The 18888-nt window shown below is 39.0% G+C and overlaps 1 protein-coding gene across 1 annotated transcript in view; it reads left to right on the forward strand.

Moving 5' to 3' along the window:
• The window catches only part of cdh2 (cadherin 2, type 1, N-cadherin (neuronal)), a 56825-nt gene extending 43235 nt beyond the window's left edge, over positions 1-13590 (forward strand). Inside the window, exons 9-16 of the mRNA XM_017689288.2 lie at positions 808-993; positions 1385-1638; positions 2632-2774; positions 4966-5199; positions 6174-6407; positions 6612-6751; positions 8247-8411; positions 11590-13590. Coding sequence (XP_017544777.1) covers positions 808-993; positions 1385-1638; positions 2632-2774; positions 4966-5199; positions 6174-6407; positions 6612-6751; positions 8247-8411; positions 11590-11796 — 1563 coding nt within the window. The 3' untranslated portion in view covers positions 11797-13590. The remainder of the gene's footprint in view (positions 1-807; positions 994-1384; positions 1639-2631; positions 2775-4965; positions 5200-6173; positions 6408-6611; positions 6752-8246; positions 8412-11589) is intronic.
• The last annotated feature ends 5298 nt before the right edge of the window (positions 13591-18888 follow it).

Below are 18888 nucleotides of genomic sequence, written 5' to 3' on the forward strand. Positions count from 1 at the left end.
GGTTTTAAAGTAGTTGCTTAGGTTTTTTAGACTTGCACAGTACTGTATGTATTATTCGATGTTGAAATAGCAAAATTATTTATATACATTATATTAAAGTATCTGTCTCAGTTTATCACTTTTTTGTTCTTACATTGATCATTTGAGTCAAGCTTCAGCACGCATAACATCAGCATCAGACTCATATAGATTCAAAAGCCTGCGCTCAGAGGCATTTACCTTTCCCAAAGCTGGAAAATATTGCAGGTATTTTTGATAAATCACAATAATGGGTCTCAGTCATGAGCTGAGCGATTCAGGGTTTGATTTCCCAGAAGGATCTTAGCACATCCACCATCATCATCGGGGTAGACCAAGTATTACTATCTATGATTTATTGGCAACTGCAAAACTGAACTTTAGGGAAATGCAGCCCGGTCAGATAGTTTACTTCAGCAGCTGTTGTGCTGAAGAGAGAAGTTTTATAGAGGCAGAGAAGTGAAATTGTGAAGTTGTTTTTTGTCCCTAAGTTTAAAAAAGACTTGCTCCCAGAATCTCAATCACACTGCTTATGGAAGATTCTGGATTCTAAGATTACACCATGCTGTGATAAAGTGGGCTCAGATCAACACTGCCCCAAGTCAACAGCAGTAATTTCACTGTGAATCAAATTTTTAACATTTGTCTACAGAAAAAACAAGGCTGTTTACTCAGCAGGAGAATACAAATTTGCTTTCTTATAAATTCACCACCCTGAGATTACTTATGATGAGCATATCTCTCTCCCTCTCTCTTTCTCTCCCCCTTTCTCTCTCTTTTGTCTTCTAGTTCTATGGAGAGGTCCCTGAGAACCGTGTAAATGTGATCGTGGCTAATCTGACAGTAACAGACAAAGACAAGCCAGGCACTCCAGCCTGGAACGCTGTGTACCGCATCACGTCTGGAGACCCAACTGGGCGCTTCTCCATTCCTACAGATCCTACCACCAACGAGGGCCTCGTCACCGTGGTTAAGGTGATACAGACATGCACATGCACATGTACATGCTTGTACACTCTATTTATCATTAGCTTTGCTGTTTTACGAAGCATGGGTTCAAACACAGAGCAAAGACGGTTTCCATAGAAACAAAGCCAGTCAACAGCCACTACCCCCTCTTCTTCTGGGATAATGGTTTGTAAGTGCTTTAATTGGAGAACGAGTCATTCATTAATTATTACTCTAGCTACTCCTCTCTTTGTATTCATCAGCACTAATATCCTTTCATCTTAAACACCGCTTCTGTTCTGTTTATTTGGTATGGAACATATGCAATTGCATTAACTTTTGGCTTTGTGTGTGTGTGTGTGTGTGTGTGTGTGTGTGTGTGTGTGTGTGTGTGTGTGTTTTGTTTTGTTTACCACAGCCTATTGATTACGAGATGAGTCGTTCATATATGTTGACCGTGGTGGCTGAAAACGAGATTCCACTGGCCGGAGGGATCCACCGCACCCGCCAGTCAACAGCCACCATTTCCATACGCATCATCGACGTGAACGAGAGTCCGAACTTTGACCCCAACCCCAAGCAGGTCAAACTGGATGAGGGACTTCCAACAGGGTCATTGCTAACCACATTTATAGCCCATGACCCTGACAGACACATGCAGCAGACTATCAGGTAGAGACAGAATGTCTCGCACGTACAATCACATACACTTATAAAAAACAAACAAACAAATGCAGCTTAGCATTAGGTAAAAACAAATACTAATCTATTGAATGTTATCTTAAATATTTCAGTATTCTATATGAATTACAGCTCAGGATGATTTCTGCTAATTAATGTTTTTTGTTATTTTTGTTTTTTAATATTCTTTAGTTTGTTATTTTTATTATTCTTATCATTACTACTGCTAATTATTACTAATTGTTGTGAGTAATTAGGTAATTAGGTTTTTCCTATTACATGAATTCTGTTTACTTATTTTTTTTGTTATTCTTGTATTTTATATCATTTAATTAAAATGAACTATATTACAAAATAATGAAAAACATCACTGTTTAGACATTTTTTATGGCAATGGTCCTGCTACATCTGGCAACCCTGAAGTGATCATTGATGCTATTTTAATGTTTTAGTGATCACTTCAGGGTTACAAGATTTAGCAGCAGAGTGTTTTCAACCATCATTTTAAGAAACAAAAACAACCCTCTATGGTTAACTTTTTTCAGTGATACCATATTTCAGATTTTGTACAGTGATATTTTTTAATATGCTGGTTTTTAAGATGCATAAGCTAAGAATTGCACCATTTTTATTGATTTTAATAATTCACATATGTTTGAATGTATAGTATGTTGCAGCATTGCACATAATACAGATATGTGTAGTCTCAGCCTCAACTTTCTGGGGCAGTATTGTCCAGGATTGCCACATTAAGAGATTCAACACACCAGATTCTCTGACTATAAGGGATAGTGTTGCTTGTGAGACTGGACAATAGAAGCAGAAGGGTCACATACAGCCAATTTTTACAACACACAAACACACTAATCCATATGAATACAGATTAGACTTAATTTAACTGCGCAAACATTAGTTATGCTTGTTTAAATAACACTCTAACACACTGTAATTCTGCATGTTATGTGTGTTTTCTCTCTGTTATAGATACTCTAAGCTGTTTGACCCAGCCAACTGGCTGGAGATTGACCCCAACAATGGGCGAATTTCCACTATCGCCCTGCTGGACCGTGAATCTCCCTACGTCAGAAACAACCTCTACAATGCCACCTTCATGGCCTCTGACAACGGTGAATATTGTGTGTGTGTGTGTGTGTGTGTGTGTGTGTGTGTGTGTGTGTGTGTGTGTGTGTGTGTGTGTGTGTGTGTGTGTGAGATGATGCAGCTCAGTGGAGAGTTTAAATTCATTACAGCTTCAGTGGTGGATGAGTGATTCCATTGATCTCAGCTGTAGGGAACAATTATTCCTGTATTAACTCATAGAGGAATACAGCCTGCATGCAACTGTGAACATGCTCTTTCTCACACTAAAACACAGACTGACCTGAATAATTTGAATCCTCGAGTATTCCTTAGTCATTTGGGTATTCATTTCCTTATTTTGTAATCAGAAGTGTTGTCTTTTTGTTAACGTTTTGGACCTCACCAGACCTGTGGAAGACTGCTGTGGATTACTGACAGTTTTCCAAGAGAGGCTTTATTTAGAAGCTTAGTTATCACTAGTTTTTAACAAAACATTTTGTCCAAAAAACAGTAAAAATTGCAATTACTTAATGATGGACATGATTTTAGGTTATAAAAAAGAATGTTGTAGCCAGGTAATCTTAGCCAAAGACTCAAAACAGCCACAATTCCACATGATTTTGCAGTATCTTTTGTTTGAGCAACTGAAGTAAGTTAGATAAGTGAAATATATAAATGGCAAACAGAATTTAACCAAGGAGATGTAGCTGAATATACATTAATGTGCTTGGCTGTAGGTTTGACTGTTGAATGACATTCAAGCAAAGAAGCCAAGCGCATCCTCAATCACCCTTTATCCTCTGCAGAGTTGAGACCCAGACAAACAGAGACTGATATGTCTCTTTATCTGACATAACATTACAGCACATCTGTATTTCAGTATTTTTGGGATATTGATTGTAAAAATAATATTTTTACAATTTGATACAAATCGAAAGGATGTATTTTGATTTAAAAAAAATAGCATACTTGGCATACTTTGTTTAATTATGAAATGTATATTATTGTTGAAATTGTATATTATTGTTATGTGAAATATTATTGTTTTTATTGATGACTCATTGAGGAACACCATCGAGAATTCCCAGTAGGCTAAAGGATTTGCGGAAAATATCTAATCACAGTTTTTCAGATGAGTATTATGACAGATTAAATAGCAATTTCTTTAAATTGAAGTCCAGGCCCATTTTTTGGCCAAGATGACCAGTATATCTAGCTTTTCGTGTTCAGGCTTATACATCAGACTACCAGTTAGTAGTGGTTATGTTGTACAGCACGTGGGTTGCTTCTGACTGGTCTAACTCATCTACAGGGAGTTCACAGGCTGTCATTAGGTTACATTTCCACACTCAAACCTTTTTAGGGCAATGCTATTGATAATGTAAGCTATAATTAAAATTAAAACCCTTGCGATTTAAAATTACACCCTTTCAAATTGCGATTTCAATATGAAATCTGTGTCTATCAGCTGTTCTTGCTGTTCAGGCCAGCCACAATTTCAGCAAGATCATGTATCATAAAAGTAGAACCAAGGCCCTCTTAACATGTTTATCATTTTATCTCTCTATTTCTGTCTAGCTCTTTCCCACATAATAACACACACTGTGGCCTGTGTAAATGGGACTGCACACATTTGCTTGGATCTATTCTTCTGCAGTTGTTAACATTCCCTCTGCATCAGATCAGTGTGAAAAACACTCGTTGGCTCCCTCTCACACAAACACAAGCACATACACGTTCACACACACACTCTCAGCTCTGTGAAGGAGAGAGCCCATCTCTATAAACACTCGGTTAACCTGTGGTCCCAGAGTGTTTTGCGCACAGTAGGGCACTCATGCCTTTTCGATTGCTGCTGGTTTTCACTGTAACACTCAGACAGCAGCCCTTCCTCTCCCTTGGCTCCTATCATTCAGGCTGATGATCTAAAGAGCGCTTACAGTCAATGCTCCTCTCTTTTTTCATGTACGGGAATTATTTATATTGCTTTGGTGATGTGACAGATAGCAGATGTGGGCTAGACGGTGTCTTCTGCAGATGACTGGCAACGTCATATAGCCTATGATTATGTGCGTCGTAAATATTCTAGGACCTTTATGTGTCATGTTGTCAACAGCTTAGAGGTCCAAGAGTCTCTCTCTCTGGGTCTGGCAAATTAACACCTGCTCTAATTATGAACAGGTGGTTTCCTAATCTCCCCCTCTCACACACTCTATCTCTCTTTCTCTCTCTTTGCAGGTGTTCCTCCAGCCAGCGGGACAGGCACTCTGCAGATCTATCTGTTGGACATCAATGATAACGCCCCACGGGTGTTTCCTCAGGAGACAGAGATGTGTGAGCTTCCAGAGCCCAATGGCATCAACATCACAGCAGTGGACGGAGACCTGAACCCTAACGCGGGGCCATTCGCCTTCGAGCTGGCCAACAAGCCCTCTGACATTCGCCGCAATTGGACGCTCACCCGCCTCAGCGGTAGGACATAGTGCACATAATCCACTCAGACTTGTCATCATACTCCAGTGGCACTGCAATGATTCATGTGAATTCCCTTACTTTGCTGTGATGTAGATACAGAAAGGCAGTAGAATGATTCAGTGCTTTTAACGTATACTTGCTCTTGCTGCTGTTAGAAAATCTAGTATCTCTAAAGTCACATCATAATAGGACAAGGGAAAAGCCTTCTTATCACCTCTGGCAATGTTAAACAAATTAAATATTTACTTTTTAAAATTCCTGTTGGTCTATTCATCACGAAATATTTGCCTAGTGGGGTGCTGGTATTTCCACATGCTGTAAAATTAATAACAAGCTCCAAAAATGTCTTATTTTGTATTTCAAATGGTTATGTACTAGTTACCAAGCACATATTGCGCTATTAGTAAATCAGTATATACTCACTGGCCACTTTATTAGAAACACTAGCCTTGTAGATAGACTTTGCTGGTGTACAGCTAAAGACTGTTGCCTGTTGCCATGCACTATTTCTGTTAGTCGTCTTCCAGCCCTTCATCAGTTTCTGACCATGGGGGCACTCTTAGCTAGACATTTAGGTTCATATACACTGTTCTCAACCCAGCTGTAGCACCAACAGTAGTAAAACAATATAGCTGTGTCTGACACACTTGTCCCAGCACCACATATACTACCTTGCCACTAACATGTGAGTTTCACTGCTGACTGAGTTTAGAATTGTAAACCATCCAAGTAATATCTGATCAACAGCTCTCCTATGGCCAGAAACTGACTAGTGATGAACGAGGTCAAATGTGGCTCATAAATCATGCATGACAACAGCTGGCTCTGTAATTGTCCACATATATGGTGGACCTGTGGGTTAGTTGGAGTGTCCCATGAGTGGAAGTATAAGTTAGGAGTGTCTAATTAAGTAAATAGTCAGTGTATACAGTGCATTATCAGTTAAGATCATGTTATGTTGCTGTTTTTAGGTGACTATGTCCAGCTGAGTCTGAGAACCGGCTCCCTTCAAAGTGGAATCTACGAGGTGCCAATCATCATCACGGATTCGGGCAACCTGCCGATGGCCAACACTTCCTACCTGCGGGTCAAAGTGTGCCAGTGTGATCTCCACGGAGACTGTGTGGATATGGAGCGCATCATGGCCGCCGGTCTGGGCACCGGAGCAATCATTGCCATCCTCATCTGCATCATCATTCTTCTGGGTACGTCCCAAACACACAGGCCACACAGGCATACTGTCACATATAAAACTCTGTAGTGTGAATAAAATGTTTCTTTTTGGCTTTGGGTAGGTGTCCACTGGTGTTTTGTCACCTGTCAGACTCCTGTAAAGCTGAAGGCTTTGGATGACTCATTTTGCACTGCTCTCTCTCTCTCTGCTTCTCTCTCTGTCTTTCTCTCTCTAGTGCTGGTGCTGATGTTTGTGATGTGGATGAAGAGGAGAGATAAGGAGCGTCAGGCCAAGCAGCTGCTAATAGACCCAGAGGATGACGTCCGAGACAACATCCTCAAGTACGACGAGGAGGGCGGAGGAGAGGAGGACCAGGTACACACACTTCACTGCCTGCTGTTTGTGTGTGTGTGTGTGTGTGTGTGTGTGTGTGTGTGTGTGTGTGTGTGTGTGTGTGTGTGTGAATAGCCATGACACAATGAGAAAGTGTGTTTGGCTATTTTCAGCAAATAAAAGGAGCATGTTCTTTTCTGAACAGACTGAAATTTATTCTCTCTACAGTGAGAACACAGAGACACATACACACAAATTCACACACACAATGATATTACATGCTTTAAACAATAGTTGCAAAATGACAAATCTTTGCCTTCACAATCTGGAAAGAAAGCAGATTTTCTGTAATAAGAGATTCACTTCAAAAAGATATGATTCAGTATTGATTCAGGAAACAAATCAGTGCATCATTAAATCTCAACCTTGGGTTAAATACACTGAATGTGCAAATATGACTAGAGGAACTATTTACATAGTAGCGAAAGACAGATATATATAGATAAACACAAAAATGCATTTAAGGTTTTTTTTTTTTTTTTGGGGGGGGGGGGGGTGGGGGGGGTGGGGTGGTATTAAATAGCCAAGAATTTAATCTTGTCCAAGAATGCAGGCATGATTTATTGAAGATCGTTTAGAGCTGTCAAACACTTAAAAGTAATTAAACACAATATATCACATTATGTTGTGTAGTTTAATCATGATTATCATCATGTCATCATCAATTATGATGTGTTTAAACTTGAAATGAGAGATTGAGAGATTTTTTTTCCATTGTTTTTTGTTATACTATATAAGTGGACAAAATGTTTATTATAAAAATTCAGTAACAATTCAGTATTTTCACTGTTAGAAAACAGGGTTTACATTGACAGATACTGAAACTTTATATGAGTTGACGTGACAGAGTGAACACAGATTTCCAGTTTTCATCACTGACATACAGTGAGAGCAACAGAGGCTGCATGTTCTATTGAGTGTGTATATCATATATTTTATATATACAGGCAGTACTTCCAACTCCTATACAAGTATAAGCACTCTTATGAATCCACATTAAGTCTTGCTTTGCAGGGAACTGTAGTTTTCCAGTTTGCTAATGCATTAGTTTGCTGCTTGCTGATTTACACATAGTCCTGCTGTAAGATCTGACCGCCATAGTCTGCTGAAAGTGCCCTTGGGTGGGAATGTTACTGATATTTGCTGATATTACTAATATCAGCGGTGTTCTGTCTGTAAATTACACTTCAAGTTCTACGTACTTCTGTGATAAATTCATCATGGTAGTACCTGGAAAAAAAACTTGTAATTATTATTCATAATCAGCTATAATGATTTCCAACAATTTAACATCAACACAGTTTGATCACAGTGCATCAGTACATTTGTATACCTCTCATCAATAAAAATGACATGATGACATGATGGCAGTTTTGAGTTGTCCTTCATGTGGGACAAAGGAAGCACTGATTGAAGAAAGCAGTGTCTTGTTCTGCCTGTTCGTTTGCTTACCCTGCATGTGTATATCTGTGTGCAGGATTATGACCTGAGTCAGCTCCAGCAGCCAGACACTCTAGAGCATGACCTGGTGAAACCAGTGGGCATCCGGCGGCTGGACGAGCGCCCAATGCACCCAGAGCCCAGCTACCCGCTCCGCTCTGCAGCACCGCACCCTGGAGACATTGGAGACTTCATCCATGAGGTGTGTACATGTGTCTGCCTGTGTGTGTGTGTGTGTGTGTGTGTGTGTGTGTGTGTGTGTGTGTGTGTGTGTGTGTGTGTGTGTGTGTGTGTGCATGCTGTTTACAGCCGTCTGATCATCCAAACTGCTGGCTGGCACCAGTGATAAGAGGTAATGATGATTGATTGGCTAATTGGACTTCAATCCTATTAGTTTAGAGAGACATTAGACAGACTTGGGTATTCAGTATCATCCTCTGCGGTCAGCAAATGGCCATGTTCTACTACACATGCACACTCAGCTGCATACTCACTAGCCTTGCAGGCTTTAAACTCTTCTGAGTGCACAGTGGAGAATAGTGAGAAACGGTTTAAAACAGGAAATGAATTAAACATTAGATCTAAGCTTAAGTAAGTGTGCTTAAAAGACAGTTATGCTTTGAAGAAGAATGTGTGCTGGGGAGCTGCGGTGTATTTCACCCAAGTGTAGCTGCTCTGTGAAATATTATATCTCAGAGCAGGCAAGGTTTATGTCTTGCGAGCGCGGTTCTGTACAATGATATTCTGTTTGTACTTTCTCTGTCTGTGGAGCTGTGTGAAAACAGATTTAGGTGTTTCAGGATATTTCTGGTGGAATGCTGAGTTTATATTAAATGTGTGATATTCTAAACTCAAAACCATTTTGGACTTTACACTTCGATTTGATTTCTTTTTTTTTTATGATTCAGTAGATCACGAAATCTCAAATTTCGCCACAGTTCAATTTGATTCATTTTAGTATGGTGTGGAATAGGGCTGGGCCATATGGCAGAAATATAGTTTTGTAATACTTGAAGACATTTTCACGATACACTAAAAGTGTCACAATATTTAATTTATCTGTCTTTCTATTTATCTAAAGATAGAAAAGAAAACGCTGCTCCAGTGGTGACACATTTTAAAAAATGCCAGAATATATATCTAATTCTATTCTGTGTTTAACATATTGAACTGCACTAAAAAACTGTTGAATAGGCTGAAACATGCTGTCTTTGTCATGAAATGTACAGTTTTTCAGTGCTATTTAAATACTAGTGTCATCCACAGTACACCCAGGACAGCATATTATCTATCACTGTTTTTGTCATTTTTACCTTTTTACATAATTTGAAAACTTTGGCTACTCTTCACATTGGTCCAAAATCACTTGGGGGAAAATCTTGTTACATTGTTATCCATTTTTTGCATCTCCTGGAAAGTTTCGGAGACGCAAGGTTTTGTTTCCGCAGCAACAATATGCACATATGACATAATTATAATGTGTTCAATCACAGTGACAATAATATACCATCATGTTGCCCAGCCCAATTTAGAATTATCTTTAAAAATACACTGAATGTGATATGTGATTGCAGGGACTATTGACAGTGACCATTTTTTGACGTTGACCACCGTTGACGTTGACTATTTTTTGGGAGGGGGGGTTATCTTTGAAAAATAGCCAGAGATCTTTATTTTGCCAATAAAAACTTGTACTAATTTTCTATATTATTATAAAAGATCCTCTCATGACCACTTTCAGATTAATGCATCAGTGCATTTTACACCCCTTTAAATAATAACTGACATGCAGTACAATTATATACAAAGTCAACAGTGATGATGTGTATTTTTCTCTCCTTGATTTGTTTTCTGAAATTCATTACATCCCTGTTTCTCTGTCTGCTTGTGGGTAGCGTGTGGATGCTGAGTGCTGTAGTCGTGTGACAGTGCAGCACTGGGAGGTGGCGAGTTTGTTTTAGTTTGATATCTTTATCAGTGTGAGTCAGACAGCTGGAGAGTCTCTGGAGTTCTGGCTGCCTTGAAATAACCCCGTAGGCTTTAGCCTGTTCATACTCCAGCATCTGCCTTCACTCTGACCCCAATCCCTCGCTCCACTCCTCCCTTCTCCTCACTTTACTTCTCTTCTCCACTCATCTCCAGCACTCTATACTTATCTCCTTCCTTCTCCCCAGCACTCTTCTCCTCTCATATCTTCTTTATCTCTCCACCTCTTCTTCTTGCTTCCCTCTTCTCATCATCTTTCATTTTCTACTTAGCCTATTCTCTTACTCCTCCTTGCATCCTTTCTTGTCTCGCTTCCTTCCCTGCCCCTTCCCCCCGATCCCATCCTCCTTTCCTCCAACTCCCTCCAAGGCTGTGTACGACACTCGAGTACTCTGCAATATGTTCATGCAGCACTTGAGATATTTCTGGATGACGCTTTGTCATGAATATTTCAGAAAGGAAGTTGTCGCGCAAGAGGGTCGTTTTCCAGTACGAGCAGTAAAACCTTGTGATGTGTTTCAGTGTCTGTTAGGGAAGAGGATTTTAGCCATTTTTGCTGCTCGGAAATCCACATTAAACAGAGCACTGAAGGCTGAAGATTTGTTTATTGTGTGCAGCTAGAACAAGAGGTTTACCTGATCAGTCAAGACTACCTAATTTTGATTTGCTATAAATATTTGATTTATTCAGAATATATTTGCTTCAATACAGTCATGTATTGAAGGCATGGTTCAGACAGCAATACACAATTTATTTCATTTTCTCATTTCATGTCATGCATGCTTTATTTGTTTACCTGAAGTCAACTAATAATAAAATCAGTGTATATATATATATATGTGTGTGTGTGTGTGTGTGTGTGTGTGTGTGTGTGTGTGTATATATATATATATATATATATATATAATATTACTGTTGCCAGAACACATCAGAACTACATATCCCAAAAATGATAACTTTGCTTTTAATGTAAGATAATGGAACCAGACTTTTTTTTCCCAGGCAATTTTGAGTCATTTCCTTTGGTCCATTCATCATAAAATGTCCATAAAATGTAAAAACATTTTCAAATTATATCAAGAACTGAAAAATGTTCTGACAGCAGCGTTATGTAAAACTGATTAACTATGCCCATCTCTAATATATAGCAGTGCTTAGATGTGGCCATATTGCTTGATGTGTGTCATGTGTATCAGTCAAGAATATACTTAAAAGTTCCTTAACTTGCTTAAAATGATAGATATAGAAATAGAAATAGGTTATTTATCATCATTCGTCTATGCCCAAGTTCAGAAAGCAAATACTAAATTACGTTCAGATATTCACATTTTTGAAAAATCATAGCCATCTCAGGTCTCTATCCTAAAACCCATTGTCTTTTCTCTCTATCCCAGGGTCTGAAGGCAGCGGACACAGACCCCACGGCTCCCCCGTATGACTCTCTGTTGGTGTTTGACTACGAGGGCAGTGGCTCCACGGCTGGTTCACTCAGCTCCCTGCACTCCTCCAGCTCCGGCGGAGACCAGGACTATGACTACCTCAACGACTGGGGGCCACGCTTCCGCAAGCTGGCCGACATGTATGGAGGCAACGACGACTAGCCGAGTTGCTGCTCAGCCCAGAGCCATCCCAGGACCACCAGAGGAAGAGGTGCAACAAAAAAAAATTATAAAATATATATTAAAAAAAAAAAGTGTGGCACTTTTTTATCATGGGACATGGACAGTGTAAAATCAGAAGAATGAAGAAAGCGATATTCCCCCAGGAGAGGATGAGAGAGAGGAAGAGCGAGGAAGGAGGATCACCATGGCAACAAAACTGGCTCTTTCCCAGGTTTTCTGCTGGAGTCAAAAAGAGCAGGCCGAAGGAATCTGGACTAGCTCTGGATCAGGCCAGCTTTTTGCCTGAGTGAGGGACCCATTGGTGTGAAAATTGAAACATTAAAAAAAAAAAGAAAACGTTGAAGGAACACTTTGAGAACGTTGAAACGAACGCTCAGTTACACTTGAATTTCACAGTACAGAAGCACTGGGATATTACGTGCCTTTTTGTACATTTTTTGTTGTTTTATTCTGCTTTTTACTTCTGATTACTTGGTTTCTTGTTCATTGGCTTTATTGGCTCTGAGTTTTGGAGTGGTTCTGTTGTGAGCCTGTTTATAGAATATGGTTATGCTTCTACACGCTTCTGTTTGTATGCCATCACTCTGTTTGACCTCGTCAGGTGTCGCAACGAAGTGGAAGACAAGACGAAGAGAACAGCATTGTACAGTATGCTAGAAATTTAGATAGTTTTCGATTTCTATGTCATTGGGTTTCTTTTTTTATATTATTCATCATTTTCCACCAAAACGTTTAACTTATGCAGCCGGTGCAAAAGGGGAAAACCCCATTCGTTGTTTGGTAGCAGAACCTTTTGTTATTATAATTTTATTTTTTTTGTTAGTATGATTTTCCTTTTTTATGTGATATTGTTTTACACAAATAAAATTGTTTCTTTTGTTCAAGCTCCATCTGCCTTAGTCACCCTATGGTATTCTTTCTCTTTTTTTTACTCCACTGTAAATTAAATGGTGTGTACATAGTTTTTTTTTCTTTTTTTTTTGTTGATGTAGTCAATGAAGAAGTACAAGGAATATGAAACTTGTATATGTATAATTTGGACTACAAACAAAAGGCTTTTTGCATGTTTTTATCTTTTCAGTATAAAAAATGGTATTTCCAAAATTTATTTACCCACAAAAAGGCATTGGGGAGACAGAGCACCAGCAAGGCAGCAGCTTTCCTCAGAATAACTGTAACTCCCTTCCAATATAAATGAATTCGATTTTTCTTCTTGTCTCTTCTAATAGCCGCCAGTTGATCGTGCCCCAGTGCACTAGACTAGCTTTCTAAATCTTTTCTCCTGGCTTTTCCCCAACTTCTTTCAGTCCAACATTACTGAGGCCATCCCCACTGCTACACTCCACAGGCTATTCTTACAGACAGAGGGCTGGAGGCTTCAGAGTGCATTCTTACAGCTCTACTGGAGCACACAAGAGATGGACTAAGGAACATAGCCCACTACTGGAGTTTTAGCATTGCCCTAATCCCTGCTGCTGTCTCTCCACATCAAAAGCTGAAGGATGTGTGTATGCGTGTGTGTGCACGTGTGGTGTGTGTGTAAGTGTATTCCAGGCTGCAGTCACAGAAGGGCCGCGCAGCGCTAGTTTAAAGAGCAGAACGTGCGTAGTTCTCCAGTTCACACTCAGGTGACTGACAGCAGGAAGTTGATTGACAGCTGCTGGATGAGTGGCAGCCAGTGAGAGTTCTGTGGGCTATGTTTGCCATTACATGTGGATGTTATGATCATCGCAGCCCGACTGGCCAATAAAAGTCTAATTTTGGAAATGCTGATCCATCCTCTTGGCTTTTTTCATAACCAGTACGTGTGCATGTGGACGTGAATGCTATTCAAATATGGCTGCATAATTCTGGTGCTTCTGATTTGGACCATATTCCATGGCCAACCAAGTTTTTAATAAATGTCCCATTTCATGAAGAAATCTCATTAAAAAGGAGTTCGATGTATTGTGAACACTGTTAAACCAATACATTTACATACAGTACATGTGAAACTTTTTAAAATCTGTTTAACTCAGTGGTGATGCTTTTTTTTTACAGTAAACACGCTTTATAACATTAGAACAAATCAAATAAACCTCTGAATTAACCTCGAGGACCCCATGAATGTCCCAAAAACGAAATTCTGGGGGATCCCTGAAAAAAATGACAGGTTATACTGACTGTTAGGGAACACAGACGCTCTAATACAAATTCAGGGAAAGGCCATTGTTTAGTTGCTTCATTCACAATCCACAAGCTTCTGTCTTTAGTCGTCTTAACTGGAGACTAACCTAATTAACTAACCTAATTGGTCCTTCACAGCCTAGCAACTGTTTATCTTTGAAAAACCTACTAGTATGCCACAACATATTTGTAAATCTGAAAACTTGCCCAATTTCCGGAGTTTGAAGGCAAAAGAGGAGATTCGTAAGCTCTTACTTAATATGTTGAAGACCACATTACCAAAATAGAAAAGAGCATTTCCAGAAAAAGAATTCGTAACCAAACATGTTGACATTAGTGCTAGCATCACCATCACCGTTATGGTGATTGGGACCCCCGAATACCAGGGGCTATTTCGCAGACTGAGTACAACATAAAAAGAACTTGGTGTTTTCAGTAAAATGAAAAAGGATTTATATGTTGGTTAGAAGAATACAGATAGAAGTTTGGTACCTGACTTCCTAAGGTCTGTCAGAAGCACACCTGATTTAATTTAATGAAGAACTGAGAGGGTAACATACATTTATTTATTTTATTTATTTGCTGTCTGAACAAAACCTTGCATCTTCAAAATGATAACTTCACAGGAGAAGTCAATGTATTTTGACTTTCCAAGCCATTTCTTTTGGTCTATTTGTCATGAAATTTCCGCACAATGTAAAAGGGAACAGGCATTTTCAGATTATATCAGAGGCTGAAAAACATCTATATATATATATATATATATATGCACACACACAGACACACACACATATATATTATATATGTATATATGTATATATATATATATATATATATATATATATATATATATATGTGTGTGTGTGTGTGTGTGTGTGTGTGTGTGTGTGTGTGGGTGTGTGTGTGTGTATAGTTTACAAATAAACACTGCATAGATAAATAGCTTCACAAATCATTTACTTAGATGGCCTAAGACCTTTCAACACTACTGTATATCTGCCTATTCAGCAGTTTAGCACTACACATTCACACTGAAGCTACAGTGAGTGTTTCTCTCTGGACTGCTTTTTCAATGAAGTACAATACAGGACAGCCAATTAGTACAGAGGTCATTTATACACATCAGTCTTCAAAGCATAATAAGAAAAATTGTAACTGTTAAGGGGTAAAGAGAGGAGAATGGTCATCCAGAAGTGAAGCATTTCGGTACATAAATCCACACAAAATTCTCCTTTTTCCAAGCTGCTTATGAGGAGGCAAGGGCGTCCTACATTGTATGGTGTCAAAATATCCATGCACACACACCTCTGCGCTCCTGCATGCCTTTCTTTCTAGAAGCAATCCCTCTTCTATCACTGTTTCTTTCTCTGCTTTTCTTTTTCCACCTTTCCAGGAACTGGGATTATTGTGGCAACATCAAAGCGCATCCTCCTTCTGTCCCCACGTTGGTGTGTGCATGTGTGACTGGTGGAGTGATAGTGTGCAAAGACATTGGGCTGGGCCTGATGCTGCGGCTCACATAAACAGGCAGTATAAGCAGCCCTCCTTCAGCATTTGCACTGTCCTTCTGTTCATTGCTCATTTTCTGTAGCCTCTTCCTTTTCCGTACATCTATAGCTCTTTTCATATTTATGCTGCTCTCTTGCTCTCACTCGCACTCTCTCTCTTGCTGTACTCTCATTGTGCTTGTTTTCATTAGGATCTTGGCCGTTCTCTGGAACACTTGGCTCTTTGTTAGATGAGAGAAGAGTGCGTGAGTGAGTGTGTGTGTGTGTGTGTGTGTGCGTGTGTGTGTGTGTGCATGTTGGAGTTTGAGAGGCTAAAAATAGGTCCTCCTCTGCTGGCTGGAGGATGGAGATGACATTGATCAACTGATACAGGGAGAATAAATTCATTCTCTCTCTCTCTCTCTCTCTCTCTCTCTCTCTCTCTCTCTCTCTCTCTCTCTCGCGGTCTTTTCTTACCACTGTACATGTTCTGGTTCCATAGGCCTTATTTCATTGTTCCCACTGTGGTACAGAACTGTGAAAAGTCAGAGACCACCCTTGGGTCCAACCTGCTGGGAATTAAAAGTGTGGAGATGCTGTGTCCCTTCACTCTGTTCTCCTCCTACATGGCCTGCTCTGTGTGTGTGTGTGTGTGTGTGTGTGTGTGTGTGTGTGTGTGTGTGTGTGTGTGTGTGTGTGTGTGTGTGAGGGTGGATAACATGGACAGGCTGCTGACTGGCTACAGCTGCTAAAGGAGACTGGCCACTTGTGATATTTTAAGCATCTGGTATTTTTGCTTAAATTGTTACAGCTGTATTGATTTAAATAAACAATAATGTGGTGGGTCTACCAGACCACTGAGTTACAAAAACATCAACACCACTTAAAATTACACAGAAGCACCAACAAGTAAAAAGAATATCAAATTTTCCAGTACTTATTGCTTTACCTTGACTGCAGCTCCCATTTTTTTGGGGAGACTTGCTTTCTGCTGGGATATTTTTCCAAACCACTAAAGTTCAGTTTTAGAAGTTGGTTGCATTTTCTGATTCTTACAATCCAAATAATTGCAAACACGTTTAATTATGTTGGGGTCTGTACTCCAATAACAGTCCATAGTTCTGGGAACACCAGTTTCTCTGATTTGCAAGTTATCTTTTATTTCCTTTTCTCTTAACAGCATCTTGACAGCTACATAATTTCAGACTCACAGCACTGAGTTGTCTTCTCACAGTGGAAGGATGGACAGAAATAGCTGTGGGTTCTTCAGATCTGAAGCTTAATTCTCTACTATCTCTTAAAATGAAGTCTGTAAGTACTGTTTATCAGATAGTGACAGTTTATTTTTACTATAGACAGGCTCATTTTTACTATAACTTTGTTATTTTTGGATCTTTCATTTTCCAAGTTCCTGTATTTGTTACTCATTTTCCTTTGACTTTCCTCTTCCTTATGCAAGCTGATTATTTACATCTAATCTCAGAAATATCTCCTGAAAAATGAATAACTTGCACTTAATGCTTGTCTTGACTGGACATTTAATAAATTAAATGTGAAATTACATAACTAAACGTATGTGTGTGTGAAACTGACAGTTGATCTTCATCCAAGTGATATCACACACATAAGCCACTGTGCTGTTTCCCCATTACAGTGTGAATGGCCGCATTATGAGCTAACAGCTAACTGCTCCAGATGTCTTCATGAACAATAAGACACATTCACCACACTCATTACAGCCCCCCATTCTGCCTCTAATAGCTCCCCTGATTTTGATCTTGGGGCTCTTCTGTCCACAATTTCACTGTTATGTGGCTGTTGGGCTCTTGCGCCTCCACATGGCCGCATGTAAAGGAGATGAATTAGTTGATTCCTGCTTTTGCCTTCTGTCTTTTTTATGTGTGTACTTTTGTCTGGCTATAATTTGAACAGAATCATCCAAAGAGTTTGCATTGAACCTCAACAGTGCTGAACATCAGTCCTGCACATGCAATTCACCTGGAGCTATCACCACATGTCTCACCACAGCTCAAGAATCAGATAAAAGGTGCAGGTACATGTAAGGTGGAAAAAAGTACGCAAGGAAAACTTGCTTTTTCAGATTTTCTACTATTATATCATTATCAGCCTTACATATACAACTCAGATGACACATGTAGGTCATTTTAGATAATAGATAAAATGGCTATTTTTGCTTTGTAGACTTCACAACCCCTAGATTCTGTCACCACCACTGTAAAGAAATCCGAGTTGGTACGTTTCAATGAATTATTTTACTTCAAACCACTCAGAGTGATCTTCTTTTGTGTCTGAACAGCTGAGTTATGTTGAGAGTTTGAAGAATCTAGACAAAATCAAGGTTCCTCCTCGACATCTTATACATTAGCATTCAGATACGTTTAAGCCAAGATCTATTTAGAAGCCTGTATTTCTAGGAATGTACTCAAGCATATTTTCTCAGTGCTCGTGCTTAAGTGTAGTATGACTGTGGTTGAAAGGTGAGAAATATGTCTATTTTCAATAATGACATAATCCATCAGAGCTTTACCTAAAGATCAGCGGTGAAATGCTTTTAGTTAATTCCATTAATACTGCATTCAAGTACTTTAGTAAATGTGGGGAAACATCATTCTATCACAGTATATTTCATACCACTGCTGTTGGAAGAAAACCTCGCATCTCCATTTTTGTCGTTTTTCAGTTTTTGACATAATTTAAAAATGCCCTTTATATTGTGTGTAAACATCATGAATAATGGACCAAAAGAAATAGCCCAAAATGACTTGGGAAAAAAGTCTGGTTCCATTGTCTTACATTAAAAGTAAAGTAGGTTTATTCCTTCTCCTGTAAAGTTACCATTTTGGAGATGCAAAATTTTCTTCTGATAACAGCGATATGTAAAGGTAAGGTATAGAGTGTACATATAAGTATAAGTGAGTGGCTTAGCAACAGAGGTCCAGATGCATATTACAGCCCACATGTCCAGTTATCTTCACAGTCTTAAAATACATACATCCTGTCTCTCTCTCAATCCAATTCATTTCAATTCAGTTCAGTTCAATCCAGTCCAATCCAATCCAATCCAATCCAATCCAATTGAATTGAATTCAATTCAATTCAATTCAATTCAATTCAATTAAATTCAATTCAATTAATTTCAGTTCAAGCTTCATTGATATGAGCATATTTAGTTATAATATTCTTAAAGCATCACTGAAATGACTAAAAATTAAAGGTTGACTTTTGATGCAAAAACATGCAGTTTGAAACTACTAAAGAACATACAGTACTAGTCAATGTTTAGACACACCTGATTGTTTTTCCCTACTTTAAAAATCATGTTGATCTGAAAGTGTAAGCTAAAAATGTGTTTCTAAGATTAATATTAATGTCCAAATGAATGGCTTTGTATGAATTT

The sequence above is a fragment of the Pygocentrus nattereri genome, chromosome 4 (genome assembly GCF_015220715.1).
Source record: "Pygocentrus nattereri isolate fPygNat1 chromosome 4, fPygNat1.pri, whole genome shotgun sequence".
Taxonomy (NCBI): Eukaryota; Metazoa; Chordata; class Actinopteri; order Characiformes; family Serrasalmidae; genus Pygocentrus; species Pygocentrus nattereri.